At 47.5% G+C, this 17,525-nt stretch overlaps 2 protein-coding genes across 5 annotated transcripts in view; one reads left to right on the top strand and one right to left on the bottom strand.

Moving 5' to 3' along the window:
• Positions 1-9,361: 9,361 nt before the first annotated feature.
• Positions 9,362-14,142, top strand: TMEM243 (transmembrane protein 243; the record flags this gene model as incomplete). Its single annotated transcript, XM_084299512.1, has 4 exons — positions 9,362-9,442; positions 12,112-12,162; positions 12,534-12,638; positions 14,020-14,142. The coding sequence occupies exons 1-4, from the start codon at positions 9,365-9,367 to the stop codon at positions 14,140-14,142; spliced, it is 357 nt and encodes a 118-aa protein (XP_084155638.1). The 5' UTR covers positions 9,362-9,364.
• Positions 14,143-14,556: 414 nt separating this feature from the next.
• DMTF1 (cyclin D binding myb like transcription factor 1) overlaps positions 14,557-17,525 on the bottom strand; it is a 28,391-nt gene continuing 25,422 nt past the window's right edge. For 3 of the 4 annotated variants that reach the window (XM_084299454.1, XM_084299456.1, XM_084299455.1), the window contains exons 16-17: positions 16,685-16,829; positions 14,557-15,872 (exon numbers count right to left, since the gene is read on the bottom strand). In XM_084299454.1, the coding sequence (XP_084155580.1) occupies positions 15,763-15,872; positions 16,685-16,829 (255 nt within the window). In that variant the 3' untranslated portion in view covers positions 14,557-15,762. The remainder of the gene's footprint in view (positions 15,873-16,684; positions 16,830-17,525) is intronic. The other variant, XR_014619028.1, reaches the window with a different exon arrangement.

The raw sequence follows: 17,525 nt of genomic DNA, 5'->3' as shown, positions 1-17,525 counted from the left end.
GGCAACCCGTCCCAGTGCCTGACTGCTCTTTCTGAGCAGAAATGGCTCCTCATTGCCAACCTGAACCTCCCCTGGCACAACTTGAGGTCATTCCTTCTGGTCAGCTGCCCCGAGGGCCTGCTTGTCCCAAACATATGGATTTGGCGGAACCCCCCAGTGTTGGGACACGGGTGGGGAGCCGGCAGGCAGGCTGCAGGCACCAGGACATAGGTGCTAGGATGTGCATGGAGAGGCGGGCTGGGGCTACATACACTCACTGTGAAAGATCACAACACTTGCAACTACAAAGGTTTATATAAAAGGTCACCAGATTGAAATTTTGTCATGCTGGAGCACTATTTCTACAGAGTAACTAGATTTATATACCCAAAGGATGAGTTCAGGAGAGGTGTTTAGAACAGATATTAATCAATAAAATGAGTATTGTGAGCAGATTATTGACAATACAAGGTGATGGAAGCAGATGAAACATAAAAGCTTAATAATGCTATTAATATTAAGAAGATATTAAAATGTCATTCAGAACATCAGTTTAGGAATAGCTTCTCTGTTATTTACAATTTTACCACTTGCATCTTTTTATCTTTACAATTTACATCTATCAATCTGTTCTACTATTTGCACCTATCAGATAAAAAACAAACAAAGAACAACCACAAAACCCACCAGCAAATTCTTGTAATTCCCGCTTTTCTATATCAGAGCAAAGTAGGAAGATCCATCCATGCTGGAGGCATTTTCTTCATATTTTCTTTATATTCATGTAAAGGAATATTACATATATATAATATGAAGCTTTTATCTGTTTGAAATCTTTTTATTTTTCTCAAAAAAAAAAAAAAAAAAAGATTTATCTAAATCTATCAAATGCTGTTTCTCTTTCAGTTGAGATTTTCAGGCTTGAACGAGTAGATGGGAAGGCTTCTGTCTATATAGCTATCAAATAAGATAATGTGAGAGAGGAATAATCCAGAGTCCTGATGAAACTCAAACTGCTGGAAAACATAAAGGAGAAATTTGATTTTAATGAATAATTTAGACAGCACATCCCTGACTCTGAACGCCTCAACTCTTTTATTTGTTCAGTCTCTCAGAGATTAAAACATCAATGTGCAAAAAGTAAAATGAATTGCTTTTTGGTGAAACACTTTAAACCTGCCGCATTTGCCAGTTCTGAGGGATGCCACGGGCTGGGGCTGCGTGCTGCATGTGTGAGCCCACATCTCCCTCTGCTGACTGCCCTGCAGCTCCCCCAGACTTTATTGCATATGATAAAACCTGTGATTTTTATTATGACTTTTTTCTCCTGCTGGTGGGCTAATGCCCTCTCTATGTCCGAGCCAGTGCCCACAATGTCCCTGTGCTGGAAGGAGATGGTTGTCTTGGGCTCCTCACATCAATCCCCTTTGGGTCTGACTGCCAGTGGATTCTTCCATTCACCCTAAAATAATGCATAAATTCTTAAAAGAAAGTCTCCCATAACAGTAACAGAGAGACTCAAATAAATTTTCTATAAGCCAAGAGAAGTGAGCAAGGAGCTTTTGCTAGATTTCTAGATTACGGACAGGGCGTGGTAGAAACAGTTTTGATGAACTTGGGGTTTGTTGTTTCCATTTGAAGATGTCTGTAACTCCCCTCGGTGTCAGCTTAGAGATCCTTTGGTCCTTACAGGCAGCTACTAAGTAAACCTGACTGTGGAAACTGCAGTACATAAAGGGTTTGGTTCCTGTTTTCTTCCTACAAGCAACCTTCAGAAACCCCGTGTCTTCTCAGCAGGGCATGTCCCAGTGGGACATGCAAAGGCAAAACCCCAGAATTGCAGGACTTGATGGAAAAAAATATCCCTTTCTATGCAGGATTGCCAGGGTTGTGTGAACCTCTCCATGGATGGAGATGAACACACCTCTTTTGGGAGGTCAGAGAGAGATCCCAGTGTCATGATGGTTTGTCCACTTTTTTCTTCTTCCACAGCGTTTCCTTGGGGTGGCTGTTTGATTATTTGTTAGGACAGAGAGGAGTTTAAAGTCCATTGTAACAAAGCAGGTCTGTTAATCAGGTTTCCTTTGGACTTGAAATCAAAGGGAAAAGTAGCTCCTGGCTCCTCGAGGAATTTTGGTTTGTGGAAGCTTTGCTAGTAAGCTCCAAAGGAGACCACATCTGTTCAAAAAAAGACCATGCCAAATAGAACAGCCCAAAGGCCATCATGCTGGGGGCTGATTTAATGGTGCAAAACCCAATTACCAACCTGTAATCACTAACCGTGATGCTGAGAAGCTGAAATCACTACGGGGAAGGGGATGGCAGAGCAGTGGCTGCTGCTGCTGGGGCCAGGACTGAGATAAATAGCAGCAGAGAGCCAGCACTAACAAAGAGCTATAGAACAAAGTGATGCATCACAAACCCCAGTGCACCAGGCTGCTTGGAAGGACCTGCAGAGCTGAGGACGGTGCTGCCTGCTGGCAGCCAGCTGAGGAGTCACAGGGGCAGCGGCAGCAATGGCAAGGATATATAGTTAGCTTTGGGATATGCTGACGTTTTCACACGTGTGCCGAATTAAATCTTCACCCAGAGAGCAGGAAAAGCCACATGATGGCCTTTAGAATGAATAAAATATTAGAGGAGAGAGTTTGTTTTTCTTTAGGAGTCGGTGGAACTGATGTTCTGAAAAGACTCCAAAGCTCTCTGCAATTTATGTGCCAAATCTGTTTCTTGGAAGCAGTGCCAGGACTATTTTTTGAAAAAGGAGAGCTCCAGCTTGGTGTATAGCCTTGGAACGGCTCTGACACTTAAACACAGCCGGCTGTGGTAAATGTAAAGCATACTAAGCAAGAGTAAGGGAAGGGAAACTGCATGTAGCCTGACCAGAACAAACCATTGCCATGTTAAACCATCTGAGACTTCTTTATATGTTATTTTAGCCATTAAAAACAACAACAAAATAACAGTTAGGCTTTTATTTCTGAGCAGAAAAGCTTACCTGCTTTTCACTGAAGACGGATATTTTAGAAAGAAGTGACTCAGTGCTACAGGGCATCAAAACTGTGGCAGTCAAGTCATGCCTGACAAATGTGTTGGTCTTCTACGGTGATAAGAGGTTTTCCTCAGGTTCAGTACTGGGACTGCCGCTGTTTAACATCTCTGTTGGTGATGTGGACAGTGGGATCAGGTGCACCCTCAGAGAGTTTGCCAACACCAAGCTGTGTGGTGCGGTCGACATGTTGGAGGGAAGGGATGGCATCCAGAGGGACCTGGGCAGGCCTGAGAGGTGGGCCTGTGCGAGCCTCGTGAGGGTCAACAAGGCCAAGGGCAAGGTCCTGCACCTGGGCTGGGGCAATGCCAAGAACAAATCCAGGCTGAGTGGGGAATGGATGGAGAGCAGCCCTGAGGAGAAGGACCTGGGGGTGGTGGTGGATGAGAAGCCCAACACGAGCCAGCAATGTGCGCCTGCAGCCCAGAAAGCCAACCGTGTGCTGGGCTGCACCAACACAGCGTGCACAGCAGGGCAGGGAGGGGATTGTCCCCCTCTGCTCTGCTCTCCTCAGCCCCCACCTGGAGCCTGCGTTCAGCTCTGGGCCCAGCACAAGGACAGGGATGGATCAGAGCGAGTCCAGAGGAGGCCACGAGGATGCTCAGAGGCTGGAGCCCCTCTGCTGTGGAGCCAGGCTGAGGGAGCTGGGGGTGTTCAGCCTGGAGAAGAGAAGGCTCCGGGGACACCTCCCAGTGGGCTGCCAGGGCCTGAAGGGGCTGCAGGAGATGGGGAGGGACTGTGTGTCAGGGGGTGTGGTGGTAGGACAAGGGGGAATGGCTTTAAACTAAAAGAGGAGAGATTTAGGTTAGACATTAGGAATTTCTTCACTCTGAGGGTGGTGAGGCCCTGTCCCAGGCTGCCCAGGGGAGCTGTGGCTGCCCCATCCCTGGCAGTGCCCAAGGCCAGGCTGGATGGGGCTTTGGGCAGCCTGGGCTGCTGCGAGGTGTCCCTGCCATGGCAGGGGGTGGCACTTGGGGGGCTTTGAGGTCCCTTCTAGCCCAAACCAGAGGATTTCCTAAACTTTGAAATGTGGTGGAAAGCTTTAACCACAGCTCTGTTGTATGACCTGTCACATCAGCGAGCATCAGTGCAAACACTGTGCAGCCACCCTGCACACCCTTGCTGCATCGCTGCCCCACAACATAGTATGGAATATCCTCTAAGGACATTTATGGCATTTTCACTGAGGACGAGATGTATTTTGAGTACTAACGTAAATGTTAAGGTAGAGAGGTCTTCAACCACATGTGCCAGGACTGAAGGCACAGTCCCATTTTCTAAGGGAGATTTCAGAAGTTTGACATTGAACATTGAAATATGAGCTCGGTGAATACATGAGAGAAAACCAAAACCATACCAAAGCCTCATCCTGCCCTTGGATTCATGAGCTGTGTATCAGCCTCATGATGTCGGCAGGGTTTGCTGCTGGAGCTCTGGCTGCAGGAGTGGGACCACACCAAATGCATTAAAGTGCAGCAGATGGAATAGGGCTTGCTGCCAAATTGACCATTTTGCTGAGCTTGCACTTGTAGAAAGAGGACTTCAGGTTGAGAAGGACGTCTGGTTTCCAGGCCAATTCCCTTCTCACACCTCATATTGCTTCTCATAAATCAAACTCCATCCTTAAAGCAAGCTGGTTTTCTGCTCCCACAGTTCCACCTAAGAGGCTGTCCTACGCTTCCCTCCAATTGACAGAAATCTCCCAGTCTAAACAGGGTACTACAGGTGCATCATTCATTGCCATTTGTTTCTGTGCCAGCACAAACCATTAGCTTAAACATTTTGTCTCATTCCCTAGCATTTATCCCTTCCTATGCTGTGTAATAAAAACCACAGCATCCCTTCTTGGCCTCTCTGCTGCCAAGCTAACCAAGCTGAGCTTTTTCATCCTCCCATGTAGGACAGACCCTGTCTTGTCATCCATCCTACCACTGAGCTCCTCTCTGACCTGTTGCAGAACGGAGTAGGCTGTCCTGAGCTTGAGTGACAAAAACGATGCCCAGACTCCAGATGGAAGCTCACTGGTGCCTTGTACGGTGGCACAAATCACTCCTTTTTCCTGGGGAAATTCCTCACCTGGGATCAAAGCAGCCTCTGCTTCTGTTATACCACATCAGCTCATGAATATCATATGACTGACACAGAAATCTTTTTCCTCCTTTTCCACTTATGACAGACAAACCTCAGCTTGGGGCAGAAATCCCTGCTAGTCCCTAAACAAATGATGAGTCTTGATACGCCCACGCTGCTCTCGCTGCTGTTATTCCTGTACAGCCCTCAATAAACCATCTCTCAAAGAAACTTTTGAATCTTAGCTTGTGTTTTTCCCTTCCCCGTGGACTCTCACTACAAAGACTCATTCATCTCCAGCCTCCGGAGGAATTCAGCTGCATCGTGCCCTGACAGAGAGAAGGAAACTCGTGAGCAGGACCACGTGCACGAACCAGAGGTCTCGCTGAGATAACTGCTGCCACGGACTAGGATTTCATGGAGAAGCAGACCAGCTCCCACGGGGCATTTGTCACCTAACGATCCAAATTTGTCCTATTGAGGAGGTCCCAGCTCAACAAGATGCAGCATTTGCCAAACAAGTGTCGTCCAGAGACACAGACACAATCCATTGAGCCGTTTGTGCCATGAAACCAGATGCTCGGCTGAGTCTGAATCTGCTGTGTGCTCTTGGATCTGATGCATTAATGGCTCAGTCTGATTTGCACTCATCAGATGAGGGTTGCTGTCTCCTAACGGGACGTGTCCCCTACGTTTTGATACACAAGGCCCAGGTGGGAGATGCAGATGGGTTAAGAAGACACGTATCATTTAAAAGATGAGATATTCCAGCAAACCATGGGCTGCCGGCCAGGTTAAACCACACCACCATCTCATCTATTAATGCCTTGCATGTTCAAGTAATAGTTTGTGTTTTCATCAGGTTATGGCTCTATTTTGCATCTGTTCTTAATTTTGGTGATTAGTCAATAGCTGTTGAAGACGGCTGTGTCCATTTTGAGCTGTAACTCCAAGCATAAATGCAGTACGTGATGCAGGAGACTTCCACGGTCCCTCTCTTCCAGCCAGACCCGACACAAACCTTGATATTTACCTGGGCAGAGTCAGGGGGTGCTCAGGAATACACGGAAGTGCTGAAAAATCAGTGAAAACCCAACTGCGACATTTCTGTAGGTCAAGAGCACTTGCATGTTGGTAGGAAACACGCCTCAGCCCGTGGGATTTTTCTTCTGAGCGGATCAAGGTGACATGAAGAGTCTCTCCATGAGTCCTGGAGACCCTCCGTCACCAAACAGTGAGCGTGGAAGCAAACACCAGAGGGTTACGGGAGGTGTTTCTGACTTTCCATCCAACACTTCAGCTTGGGGAAAAGTCAAACTCAGGACAAAGTGAAGGAGGAAGCTTGGTAATTTTCTGTCCTTGCTTGAATCCAGTATCATTCAGCTTTGATGTTGCGGTGCTTTGGTCTTCAAGCGCGTTGACCACGAGAGGCTGAGTGGAGATCAAGTGGTGCCGGGCCCCTGTGTACACAGCACGAGCCCCGGGGCCAAGCAGCTGGCATCACTTTCAGCTCTGTGGCTGAAATATTTCGCAAGAAAAGCAACTGCTTTCATGGCTTGCTTGCTCCAGATCTCCTCTGAGAAGTGGCCAGTGGTTAAAGGGAGACCTTTAAGGGGTGAGCAGCAACAGGACCCCCAGCCGAATGAGAACAGCATTTGTGGCTTTGTTGCTTCTTTCTGGTCTTTTATTTGGTGGGGTTTGTCTTTCAAAGCCCCTGGGAGGTCTTGGAGATTACAGCAGGTAGTAATGGGGAAGCAATGTCAGGAGGAAACAAAAAAGCCAATTTCAATGAAAAAGTTAAATCTGTGCTGGGAGCCTCAACATTTACTGCATCTTAATTGCTTTCTTTTCATCCCAAAATGCACTTGGGGAAATGTGGCCATGATGGTCCGGGGATATCCAAGAGGAGAGTTGTTTTGTGAGACCAACTGATGTAGTTATAAAAAATAAGTAATAAAAATAATCAGGTTTTTGTGCACACAAACCCATCTTCAGTTGTGAAAAGGCAGCTGCCAGCTAGCAGCCAAGTGGAGGCTGGGGAAGTCTGCACCGGGTGTCACTTGGCAAGCACGGGCAAAAACCTTGGCTAAGGGATCGAGCAAAAATATTCCCTTGTCACAAATCTCAGCTCCAGGAGTAATCGCTGCATTCATCTACCTCATGTGCTTAACACGGGCGAACAGAGAGACCCTGCAAGCTCGTTTTTGAGCTCTGCCAACATCAGATGTCTAAAAAAAAACCACCACAATAGCAATAATAAAAAACGAATCTGTTGAAATCATGGTATCAGCTTCAGTAATGAGATTTGCTAAAATAACGCGACTTTCTTAGAGTCAGCTTGGTGACCTTCACCTGCCTCCTGCCGCTGAGCCGCACAAGTTTCCCTCTGCATCACAAGCCAGAAACTTTTAGGAAAAAAAAAAGAAAAGAAATGGAATAAAGTAGAATAGGGTAAAATAGAATGGAATAGAGTAAAATAGAATAGAACAGAGTAAAGTAGAATAGAGTAAAATAAAATAAAGTAGAATATAATAGAAAATTAATGGAAAAGAAGAAGGAAGGGAAGGGAAGGGAAGGGAAGGGAAGGGAAGGGAAGGGAAGGGAAGGGAAGGGAAGGGAAGGGAAGGGAAGGGAAGGGAAGGGAAGGGAAGGGAAGGGAAGGGAAGGGAAGGGAAGAATAAGATAAAACCACAGAATTCCCAAATGGCCGAGGCTGGAAAAGACCTCTGAAGATCATCGAGTCCAACCACCCCGCTGAGCAGGATCACCTAGAACACGTTGCACAGGATGGCATCCAGGTGGGTTTTGGGTATTTCCAAAGAAGACTCCACAGCCTCTCTGGACAACCTGTCCCAGTGCTACATCACCCTCACAGCAGAGACGTGCCCCCAAATATTGAGCCAGAACCTCCTGTGCTTCAGTTTGTGCCCATTGCCTCTCATCCTGTCACTGGGCATCCCTGAAAAGAGACCAGCCCCACCCTCTTGGCACCCTCCCCTCAGATATTTATACACACTGATGAGGTCTCCCCTCAGTCTTCTCTTTTCCAGGCTAAACAAGCCTGGCTCCCTCAGCCTGTCCTCACACGACAGGTGCTCAGAGTGAAATGAAATGGAATAAGATAATGGAATCATGGAACATCCTGAGCTGGAAGGGACCCAGAAGTATCATCGAGTCCAACTCCTGGCCCCACACAGCTCTACCCAAAAATTCAGACCATGTGACTGAGAGCAAAGTCCAAACGCTTCTGGAACTCCGACAGGCTCAGTGCTGTGACCGCGTCCCTGGGGGGCCTGTCCCAGTGCGCGACATGGTCATAAAATGAAATAGTGAAATGACAGGGATTAATGACATGAAATAATGGAAAGAAATGAAGTAGAATGAAATGAAATACATAAATAAGTGAGTGAATGAAATGAAAAATGAAATGAAAAATGAAATGAAAGAAAATGAAAGAAAATAAAAAGGAAAGGAAAGGAAAGGAAAGGAAAGGAAAGGAAAGGAAAGGAAAGGAAAGGAAAGGAAAGGAAAGGAAAGGAAAGGAAAGGAAAGGAAAGGAAAGGAAAGGAAAGGAAAGGAAAGGAAAGGAAAGGAAAGGAAAGGAATAGGATAGAAATACAAAGAATAAAATGAAATGAAATGAAATGAAATGAAATGAAATGAAATGAAATAATGAAATGAAAAACAATAGAATGAAATGAAATGAAATAAAATGGAATTTGGAATTTTGGAATATTGGAATACGATAAAATAAATAGAGAAATAATGAAACAAAATGAAATAAAATGGGATGAAATAAAATGAAATAAAATGGAATAAAATGAAATGAAATGGAATGGAATGAAATGAAATTAAATGAAATAAAATAAAAAATAAAAGAAATGAAAAGAAATAAAATAAAATAAAATAAAATAAAATAAAATAAAATAAAATAAAATAAAATAAAATAAAATAAAATAAAATAAATAAAACCAAACCCACCACAACCAAACCCCACCGAAGCAGCAGCACCAGCTCCCCTCCCTCTCTCCCCCCCCGGTACCCTCCCCGTGTGCGCGCAGCGGCCGGGCGGGGCCGGGCGGCGCAGCCCCCCCTGCAGAGGGGCCGTACCGTAGCGAGCCTTCCCGTGCCGTATCGAGCCCTATCGCCCCGTATCGTCCCGTATCGAGCCGTGCCGAGCCGTGCCGGGAGCTGCGGGCCCGCCGGTGGCGGTGTCGGCGCGGTGCGGAGCGGGGCGCAGCATGAGGCCGCGGCCCCCCCCGCAGCATGGAGGGCTTCGCCGCCCGCACCTACGGCACCGGCGGCCCGGACAGCCGGCCCCTCTTCGGGGAGACATCGGCCAGGGTAAGGGGGTGGGCTGGGGGGGCAGCCCCAAAACGGAGGAGGGATCCCCCCGGGGTGGGATGCAGCCCCCCCCGGGAGGGGAAGGGCAGAGGGAGGGGTCCCCAGTGATGCGCCCCTGCTGCGCTGTGAGAGATCTGGGGGTTGGACACCCCCCCTCCCCAGGGTCCCTGCCCGATGGAGAGGGGCTGCCCGAGAGCGGAATTAATTAAGCAGGGGAACAAACGAAGAAAATCGGCAAAATAAGAAAGAATCGACACCCCCCCCATCCCCCCCCCGTTCCTCCTGGGACAGCAGCAAAGCTGCCCCCAAAGGAAAAAAAACAAAAAAAAGGAAAAACAACCCCCCAAAAACAAATCCCAAACCTAAGTCATCCCCAAATCCGAAAAGAAAAAAACACCCTTTGAATGACCAGAATTATAAATAAATGAATAATTAAACCCCCGCAGCCCCCCTCCTAATTAGTCCCTGAAATCAAAAATACAGAAATGTCCCGCCCTGTATCCCCCCCCCCCCCAAGAAATAAAAAATGCAGCTCCAGAATAATCCCCCGAAGCCAGATCCCCTCTCCAAATAACAGAGAAGCTCCCCAAATCCCCCCTCAAAAAAAAAAAAAAAAAAAAAACAAACAAAAAACAAACTCCCAAATAACGCCCGCAAAGCACCCTCCAATCCCCCAGCCCCGATGGGGAGCAGCAGCTCCGGGTGTGGGGAGCCCCAAGGTTTAGGGAAGGGGTTTGTCCTGTCTCCCCACCCCTGGGGCTGTGACCCCACTGAGCTGCATTTTGCTGATTTTTTGGGGTGTTTGCTGGGGGACCCCCTTTGGTGCCCCCCCCGTCAATCCGGGGTGCACTGCGGTGGGTGACGTGCGGCGGCGCTGGCTCCGCAGGTGTCAATCCCCTGTAATCCCCCAAAGTCTCCCGGCTTTGGGGTGGGGGCCGGGAGCTGGGGCATGGGGGTGTTTATGGGGTCAGACTCCCTCCTAAATCCCCAAAACTGGGGCTGCAGGTGGTTCCTGGATCCAGAGCCAAAATTATATGGGGTTGTTCCTGGTTTGGGGTGCAGAATGGGACCCTGCTGGGGGCTTGGGACCTACAAGGGGATGGACGAGGGGTGAGGGGGTGTGTGGGGTGGCCAGTTCACAGCTGGGGGATTTGGGGAAGCCACAAATAGGGTTTGGGGAAGCTGCCATAACCGGGCAGGTCCTGGGGTCTCGGTGGCGGCACCGGAGCCTGGCAGCAGGACTAGCCGTGCCGGTCCTCTGCCAAACCCCAAAATCTCCGTCCCCGGTCCAGCCTTTGATCCTGGACTTCTGCGGTTCCCCTTCTTTGATCCCTTTTCTCCCCTTTGATCCCTTTGATCCCCTTCTCTCTGTGGTTGTGGCTCTGCTTGCAACGGGTAGTGGAAAATAAGAAATTCTGCACATCAGCTCACGTGCTCGGACGTGGATCCAGCATCCTGCACGGCACCCCCTGCCCATCTGATAGGGCCCTGAGGATTTTTATTTATGGATTATTTTGGGGAAAGCTGTTGTAGGGGATAGGCAGCGAGTGGTTTCTTGGTGGCAGAGGGACAAAGGCTCCCTGTGCGGGGCTGAATGGTTCCTTCGGGATTTCCCGGAGGTTGCTTAGGAACAAACGTCGGAGAGGTTCGGAGCTGGGAATTGTCTCAAAACCGGTGAACTTTGCCTCAAAACGGGAGCGGGTCTGGAGGGCGAAGTGCACGGGCATGGTGAGGTGCTGGGGCATCGATCTGCTTCTTGGCACAGGGCGGCCTTGGCCATGGGATGGGGCCGGGGGCTTCTCAGCCTGCCTGCAGGGTGGGAAGGACCATGGAGATGAGCAGAAAGGGGTTTGGGACCTCCTCTCACTTCTCGCTCTCCTGGTCCCCAAGCCTGTGGTGTGGGGCTGAAGCCAGCTCGCGGGCAGGCCATGCTTCGGGACATGACCCGGAGGTGAAAGGCTCCGTCATCCCCAATCCCCTTAACCGCCTCGGCCTCCTGCTCGGGTATTTTTAACCTTTTTGCTGCTCTAAGCCGCCCGGAGCTGCAGCCTCTCGCTGCTTTTGCCGAGCCTGGGATTGCGGGGTCAGGGGCTCTAAGCTCCAGCTCCTGAAATACCTCGCTCTGCCGGCGGCGTGTTCAGAAAAAATTTAGCACCCTTGGGTTTCACCGTGGGGAAAACCTGGCCTTAGGTTGGTTACACGGGATGGCCACTTGTTGCTGCTCTGCTTTTGCAAAGCTCTCTCCCCGTGGTGTGACGACCCAGCTGCCAACCTCCTGCCGCCTCTTTTTGGCAGCAGGGAGCTGAGCCCAAGCGTCAACTCCATCCTCCCTCTGTAAAATCAGCTTCGTGGGCTCGGCAGAGGAAAACCATGGGCCTCTCCTAGACCAGAGCTACCTCTGGGGTTTAGCTCCGGTGGAAGAGCCCAGCTGCAGGAGTCAGTGTGCTCGCAGGGAGGTGGTGATGCTGCATTTCATCCTGTTCATTGCTTCTGCTAACCTGGTCTGGATTTATTTCTCACAGCTCCCTTTTTGGACTCTGTGGTGGTTTTCTTGACAGCTCCCGAGGTGTAGGAGCACAAACGGTCTGATTTTACGTGGAGGAACAAACCCCATAGTTTATTGCATTATTTTTTTTTCTCATGTGTGTGTAATTCTCCTCTCTCCTCAGGACAGAATCATCAATCTAGTTGTCGGCGGCTTGACGTCCTTGCTGCTCGTGGTAAGTATCCCGTGTCCCTGCCTGTGTTTCTTGCCTCCCATAGGCGACGAGGTGGACACCAGAGCTCCTGGGGGAAACCGCAGCTCCTCCCAGCAGTGGACAGCAAAACTTCACTGACTGAAGTGGTTTGGGGTCCAGGTGTAACTACGGGGCCTGTCTTTTGAAACTCTGCCAAGATGGGAAGGAGAATGTCTTCCCTCAAGCCATTTGATCTCCTGCCATGATTTAAGATCTGGCTGTTGCCTGTGCAAGGGTCTGAGGAGAGACTGGCAGGCAGCTGTGGTGCCCCAGCAGTCATGAAGGGCCTCTCATCTTCTCAGACCTGAAGGATGGAGAGAGCAAAACATTTATTTGTGTTTTCCCCCATACAGGTCACTCTCATCAGTGCTTTTGTCTTCCCGCAACTACCTCCAAAACCCGTGAACGTATTTTTTGCTTTCTGCATCTCCCTGTGTTGCATTTCTGCCGGCATACTTGTAAGTACCACCCTGCCTACCTGCATGACTGGATGAAATATGAGTAAAATCTGACTTACGGGGTGCCTTTTTTTACACTCCCCTAGAGGAGCCTGCCCATATCAACTCCAGCTCCAGGTCCCTCAGCACCAGATTTCTCCTCCCAGAAAGGGAAGAGGAGCTGCAGTGAGCGGAGCAGGGGCAGGCACTTACAGACTTCACCTTTCCCCTTAAATTTTAAGCTCTTTGCATGGGTCGGAAACTTCAGTAGGCCTCATTTTTTTTTGTAGCTGTACCACTAGTTATCCTTTTACAATCAGCTTATTGTCAGGTTTATTTTAGTGTTTGCACAACAAGCTTACTGCTGCTAATTAGCAGCTGCTCGAGGAAGAGTGCAGGCACAATCTGTAATTAATATTAGGAAACTCTGGTGGCAGTTATCTTGGTGAGACTTTAGGAGTGTCATTGCAACAACAGGAATAATTTATACTCCACAACAACATGCACTGGGGTATTTACCTTGAACCACACGTTCCTTGGCCCTAAATGACCAGCTATATTTACATGGCCTTGAGAGCAGCTTGCAGTTTTTGTTGAGGAGTCCCACTGTGACTCATTTGGTAGGCAAATCCCTAACGGTTCGTATTCTGTGAGGCCACTGCCGGGGAAAGAGGGGAAGGATGCAGAAAAACATGTCAATGACAGAGAGGTGAGCAGTTTTGGCACCGCAGAGCTCAGCGTGCTAAGCCAACTGCTGCTGAGTTTTATTTCTGCTGGATTTTGAAGGAAAAGGAAGGTCACCATACCGAGTGCCTCCTCCCTCTGCTGTAGCTTTTCCTACTCAGAGCTCCTTCTGCCAGCTGTCATCTGGGAAAATTCCTGCACTGAGGCCCTGTCCCTCGCTGCTGGGTAAGCTGGGAAGCTGCTCTGTGACACCTGGTCAGTGCCTCTGGTTCCATGGCTGGTTGTCTCTGCAAGACAGATGGCGTAGGGTGAAATGCTGCATTTGTCCCATTTGTCCTCAAAGAGCTGGCTGTAGCCAGGTCTGAGCGTCAAAAAAACAAACAAGCTCTTCAAGAAAGCTGACGACCCGTGTGTTAGGCAACCTGGCACCCTAATTTCACCGACAGCTATGTTTTGGGGGGAACCACCTTGCCAAATTTTTGTTGGTGTATTCCACAAGTATGGTAAGACATAGATGGTATTTCTCAATGGTTAAGAAAATTTGCTGGACTCTGAGCTTAGTCTTTGTTAGGCAGAGAGCTAGGTTGTTCAAAAAAAATTAAAAAAAATAAAAAAATACAATTCAATTTTAGAAATTGCCAGTTCAGTTACTATAGAAAGTTTCCTAAGAAGAAATATCTGGAACTTTTAAGTAATAAAAACTCATTCATTCTTCTAGATCTACTGGTATCGACAAGGAGACCTGGAACCTAAATTCAGGAACCTGATTTACTATATATTATTTTCTATCGTCATGCTGTGTATATGTGCCAACCTGTACTTCCATGAAGTGGGTAAATGATGGACACGGGGAATGCCCAGCACCGACCAGACTGCTTTCAGCTCAGCTCTCAGCTCTACCTGAGCTGTTGAAGTGAAGACAATCAGCCTGAGAGGAAAGAAATGGGTTGTGCAAGGATCAATCAGTACATGATTTTCATGTAAATGTATATGTAATGTCCCTCTTGGCGGGGAGAATTATTGCCATAAGATGTGACATTCTGCTTTTTTCTGAAGAGCTACTGTTGCACTTAATGAACATTCCAGTTGTACTGACGTTTCAGAATGGCACAAGCTTTTTCATTTTGGAAAAAAAAAAGCATTTTTTATTACTGTACAAATAAACTGCAGCATTGCAAGGATCTGTAGCAGTATAAATAAATGGCATCTTACAGTTACATAAGACAAATACTCTTTATTTTGTTTAAACTGAATATACAATTATTTCTGTTCCCTAGGCAACAATTTGAAACTACAACTTGTTTTTCACATTAACAAAACCACAGACTGAAAAAAACCAACTCCTGATTATGAAGAGCTAATTACAGAAATAAATAAAATAATTTATACACGAGTCTTTAATTTCTATAGCTTCTTCTTTCAATCCCTAGCTAGCAGGCTGCTGCTCAGCCTAGTGTCTGTTTCAGTCCTTGAATGTAGGAATTAATCGGCTTCCTCTGCCTTCAGGCCCTGTGCCCAAATTCTCACAGAGCTCTTTCTCCACGACTTTGCCACCTCCTCACCACCCCCCATCCTGTAACTTGCTGCATAAATCACCTCCGGAGAGGTGGCTGGTAGTGTCATGTAAACAGCGAGAGACAAACGTTCCAGCCTGCTCACAACAACCTGCAAAAAGAAAAAGAGTTTAGGGAGAAGCTGGTGGGTTCCAGCAGCTTCCCTCTTCTACAGGCCTTCCCTTTTTGTTCAGCTTGCTGTAGTGATGAAGGAAAAAAAATAATTACATTTTCCAAAAGTGATCTTTCTGAGCTCTGTCCGTCGCCAGCAACGGACTGCTCAGGAACAAGCAGACCAGGCCAACCCGATAAGCATCAGTCTCGAGTCCTACGCCGCAGATGTACTGATAAGCCAGATGAGATGGGAATGCAGACCATGGCTTTACACTGTTGCCCATGCTCCCTGAAGTCTTAGATGGAATACATTTCTTCCTGAAATGTAACAGTCTTGCTCCATGTATTACAAAAGTCAGTAAGTGCAGAAATTCTCACCCATTCTTCATGAAACGTGTGCAAACCACTTCTTGCTGCGGCACAAAGAGGCTACGGTCCACAACCCTTGACTTCTGTCCAGTTTTCAGGGTGTGTGGTTCAGCACACTACCAGAAAGTCAAATCAGAACTGACCACGTGGATCCCAGCACTGAGCAATCCAACAGGGCTTCTGTCAAAACACTGAAACGCCCTGGCTGAAACGTCGCACATCAGGCTTCGGCTGGCTGCTCTGTAACCCTTTACAAATGAGGTAAAATAGCCTGAGCAGGAAAAGTGCACTGTAGTCATCTCAAACTGTAAGGTTCTGTTTAAAGACACGGACTGACTGCTTTCTTTGGAAACGTGGCACAGGGTTGCAACTAATTCCACAATGTGAACATGGTCGATACAAAATGGACACGATTGCTGCTTCCTTCAGTGACAGCTCACTAAATCTTCAACGTCCTTTGAATCTTCCAAGTCAGGACTGCCCAGTGATGAGCCAATAATGTGTGACCCATCTCCGTGATGCTGTAGGATAGGATCTGGCAGGAGACACAGTACATCAGAACTCATTATTTACTGTTCCATTGTAACAAGACATAAAATACACAGGACAGAAGTGCAATCTGAGCTTTGAAACAATTTTAAGGAATGTTACTCTATTAAACTAGTCAGTTCTCCATTTCAAGTTTCAAGGGAAGCCATGACTAACATGGATGCAACCAGTGTGACTCGTGTTTGGATTCACCAGGTATTACTGTATCAGGCCCAAGGCTGATCCTCAGATGACTTTGCTTGAGATCCTTCCTCCAGAAAGGAGCATTTGTTAGGAGCAGCACTGGGAGAACACATCTAATGCTGCTTCTAAGCCTACGATGACTCTTGGCATGGGGAAGTGGAGCAAAGCTACCAAGCCCCTCCAGATGAGTGCTGTGCAAACACCCCAAAGAGCCCAGCCCCTCACCATGAGAGCTTATCGAGCGGTTTATCAAGAGTAACTGCGTTTCTGATGCCTCTGGTTTTCTCTCAGATGAGAAACCAATTTCATTCCAGCACAGGTATGAAGAAACACACCCCAGAGTTACTCATTAGCCTGTGTGTACTAATTCAAGGCTCAAGGGCAATGGAAACAGCTCAGTGAAGTCATGAAGCAGCTGCTGTTCAGCTTTTCCCACGAGGCCGAGATTTTATTCAACTTCTACTGAAGTAAGTGGGGTAATCAACGTGGTTAAAGTTTCAAAGCAATGCTTTGGAAAATAATTCAAGAGAAGACAAAGATCAGTGTTTAAAAGAACTCAGAAGTGCTATACTGATGTAGTGAACGCTAGCTCCAGCATCAAATACACATACATACCTGTTAAGGTTGTTAGGGGCAACACCGATTCACTGTCTATATCATCTGACGTTTGAATAAAACCATGGGAGGAAGGAACAATAAGCACAGTTTCATCATCTATCGTAGGCTGATCAACTTGTTCTATCGTTGGAGAGCCCAGGTCCTGCACAATACAGAAGGACAGGACATGAGAGTGCATTTTTGGTAGCATGTGCTGAAAAACCTACTTTGGCCAGCCATAATAAGTAGACTCCCTGGATGAATTTTACCTCATTAAATTGAAATGTCAACATCTGAGCTAATTACTTCACATAAGATACGTTTCATCCTAGTGTGCGCATCTAAAATGAGGTAAGAGGAATTCTACCCTGTGAGCAGTACAGGACATGGGGAGAGGAAATGACAGACTGCATGGTGGTAATAAAATGTTCCCATGTAAGTCAGATACTCTGTCTATAAACAGGAATAATCTTTCCCACTACCTGCTGCCTAGATGTTCTGAGAGACTGAAGCAATACCTTTACAGCGTCTCCCAGCTCCACAAATGTGCTAACTTTACCTGAACTTAATAACTTGGTTTCACAACTCCTGCCTCTGTGACAAGTTTTTACAGCTCAGAAGACTGATTTGAATTGCTGTGCCTTGTCCCATAGCTTGCTGGCAGTAGGGTGGCTCCAAACTTTTTTACTTCAAGGCACAGTATGCCTGACCTGCAAAAGCAGCTTTGTGCAGAGAACACAGCTGAACCTGCCCACAATAAGCAGCACGGCTTAGAACTGAGAAAAGGAGGTGTGAAAAAACACACCATTGAGACAAATGGGCACCTTTCCCAGTCAGAAATAACAGAACTCTGCAGCAC

The sequence above is a fragment of the Netta rufina genome, assembly GCF_964035555.1.
Source record: "Netta rufina genome assembly, chromosome: 1".
NCBI classification, from domain to species: domain Eukaryota; kingdom Metazoa; phylum Chordata; class Aves; order Anseriformes; family Anatidae; genus Netta; species Netta rufina.
This window is presented reverse-complemented; position numbering and strand designations above follow the sequence as displayed.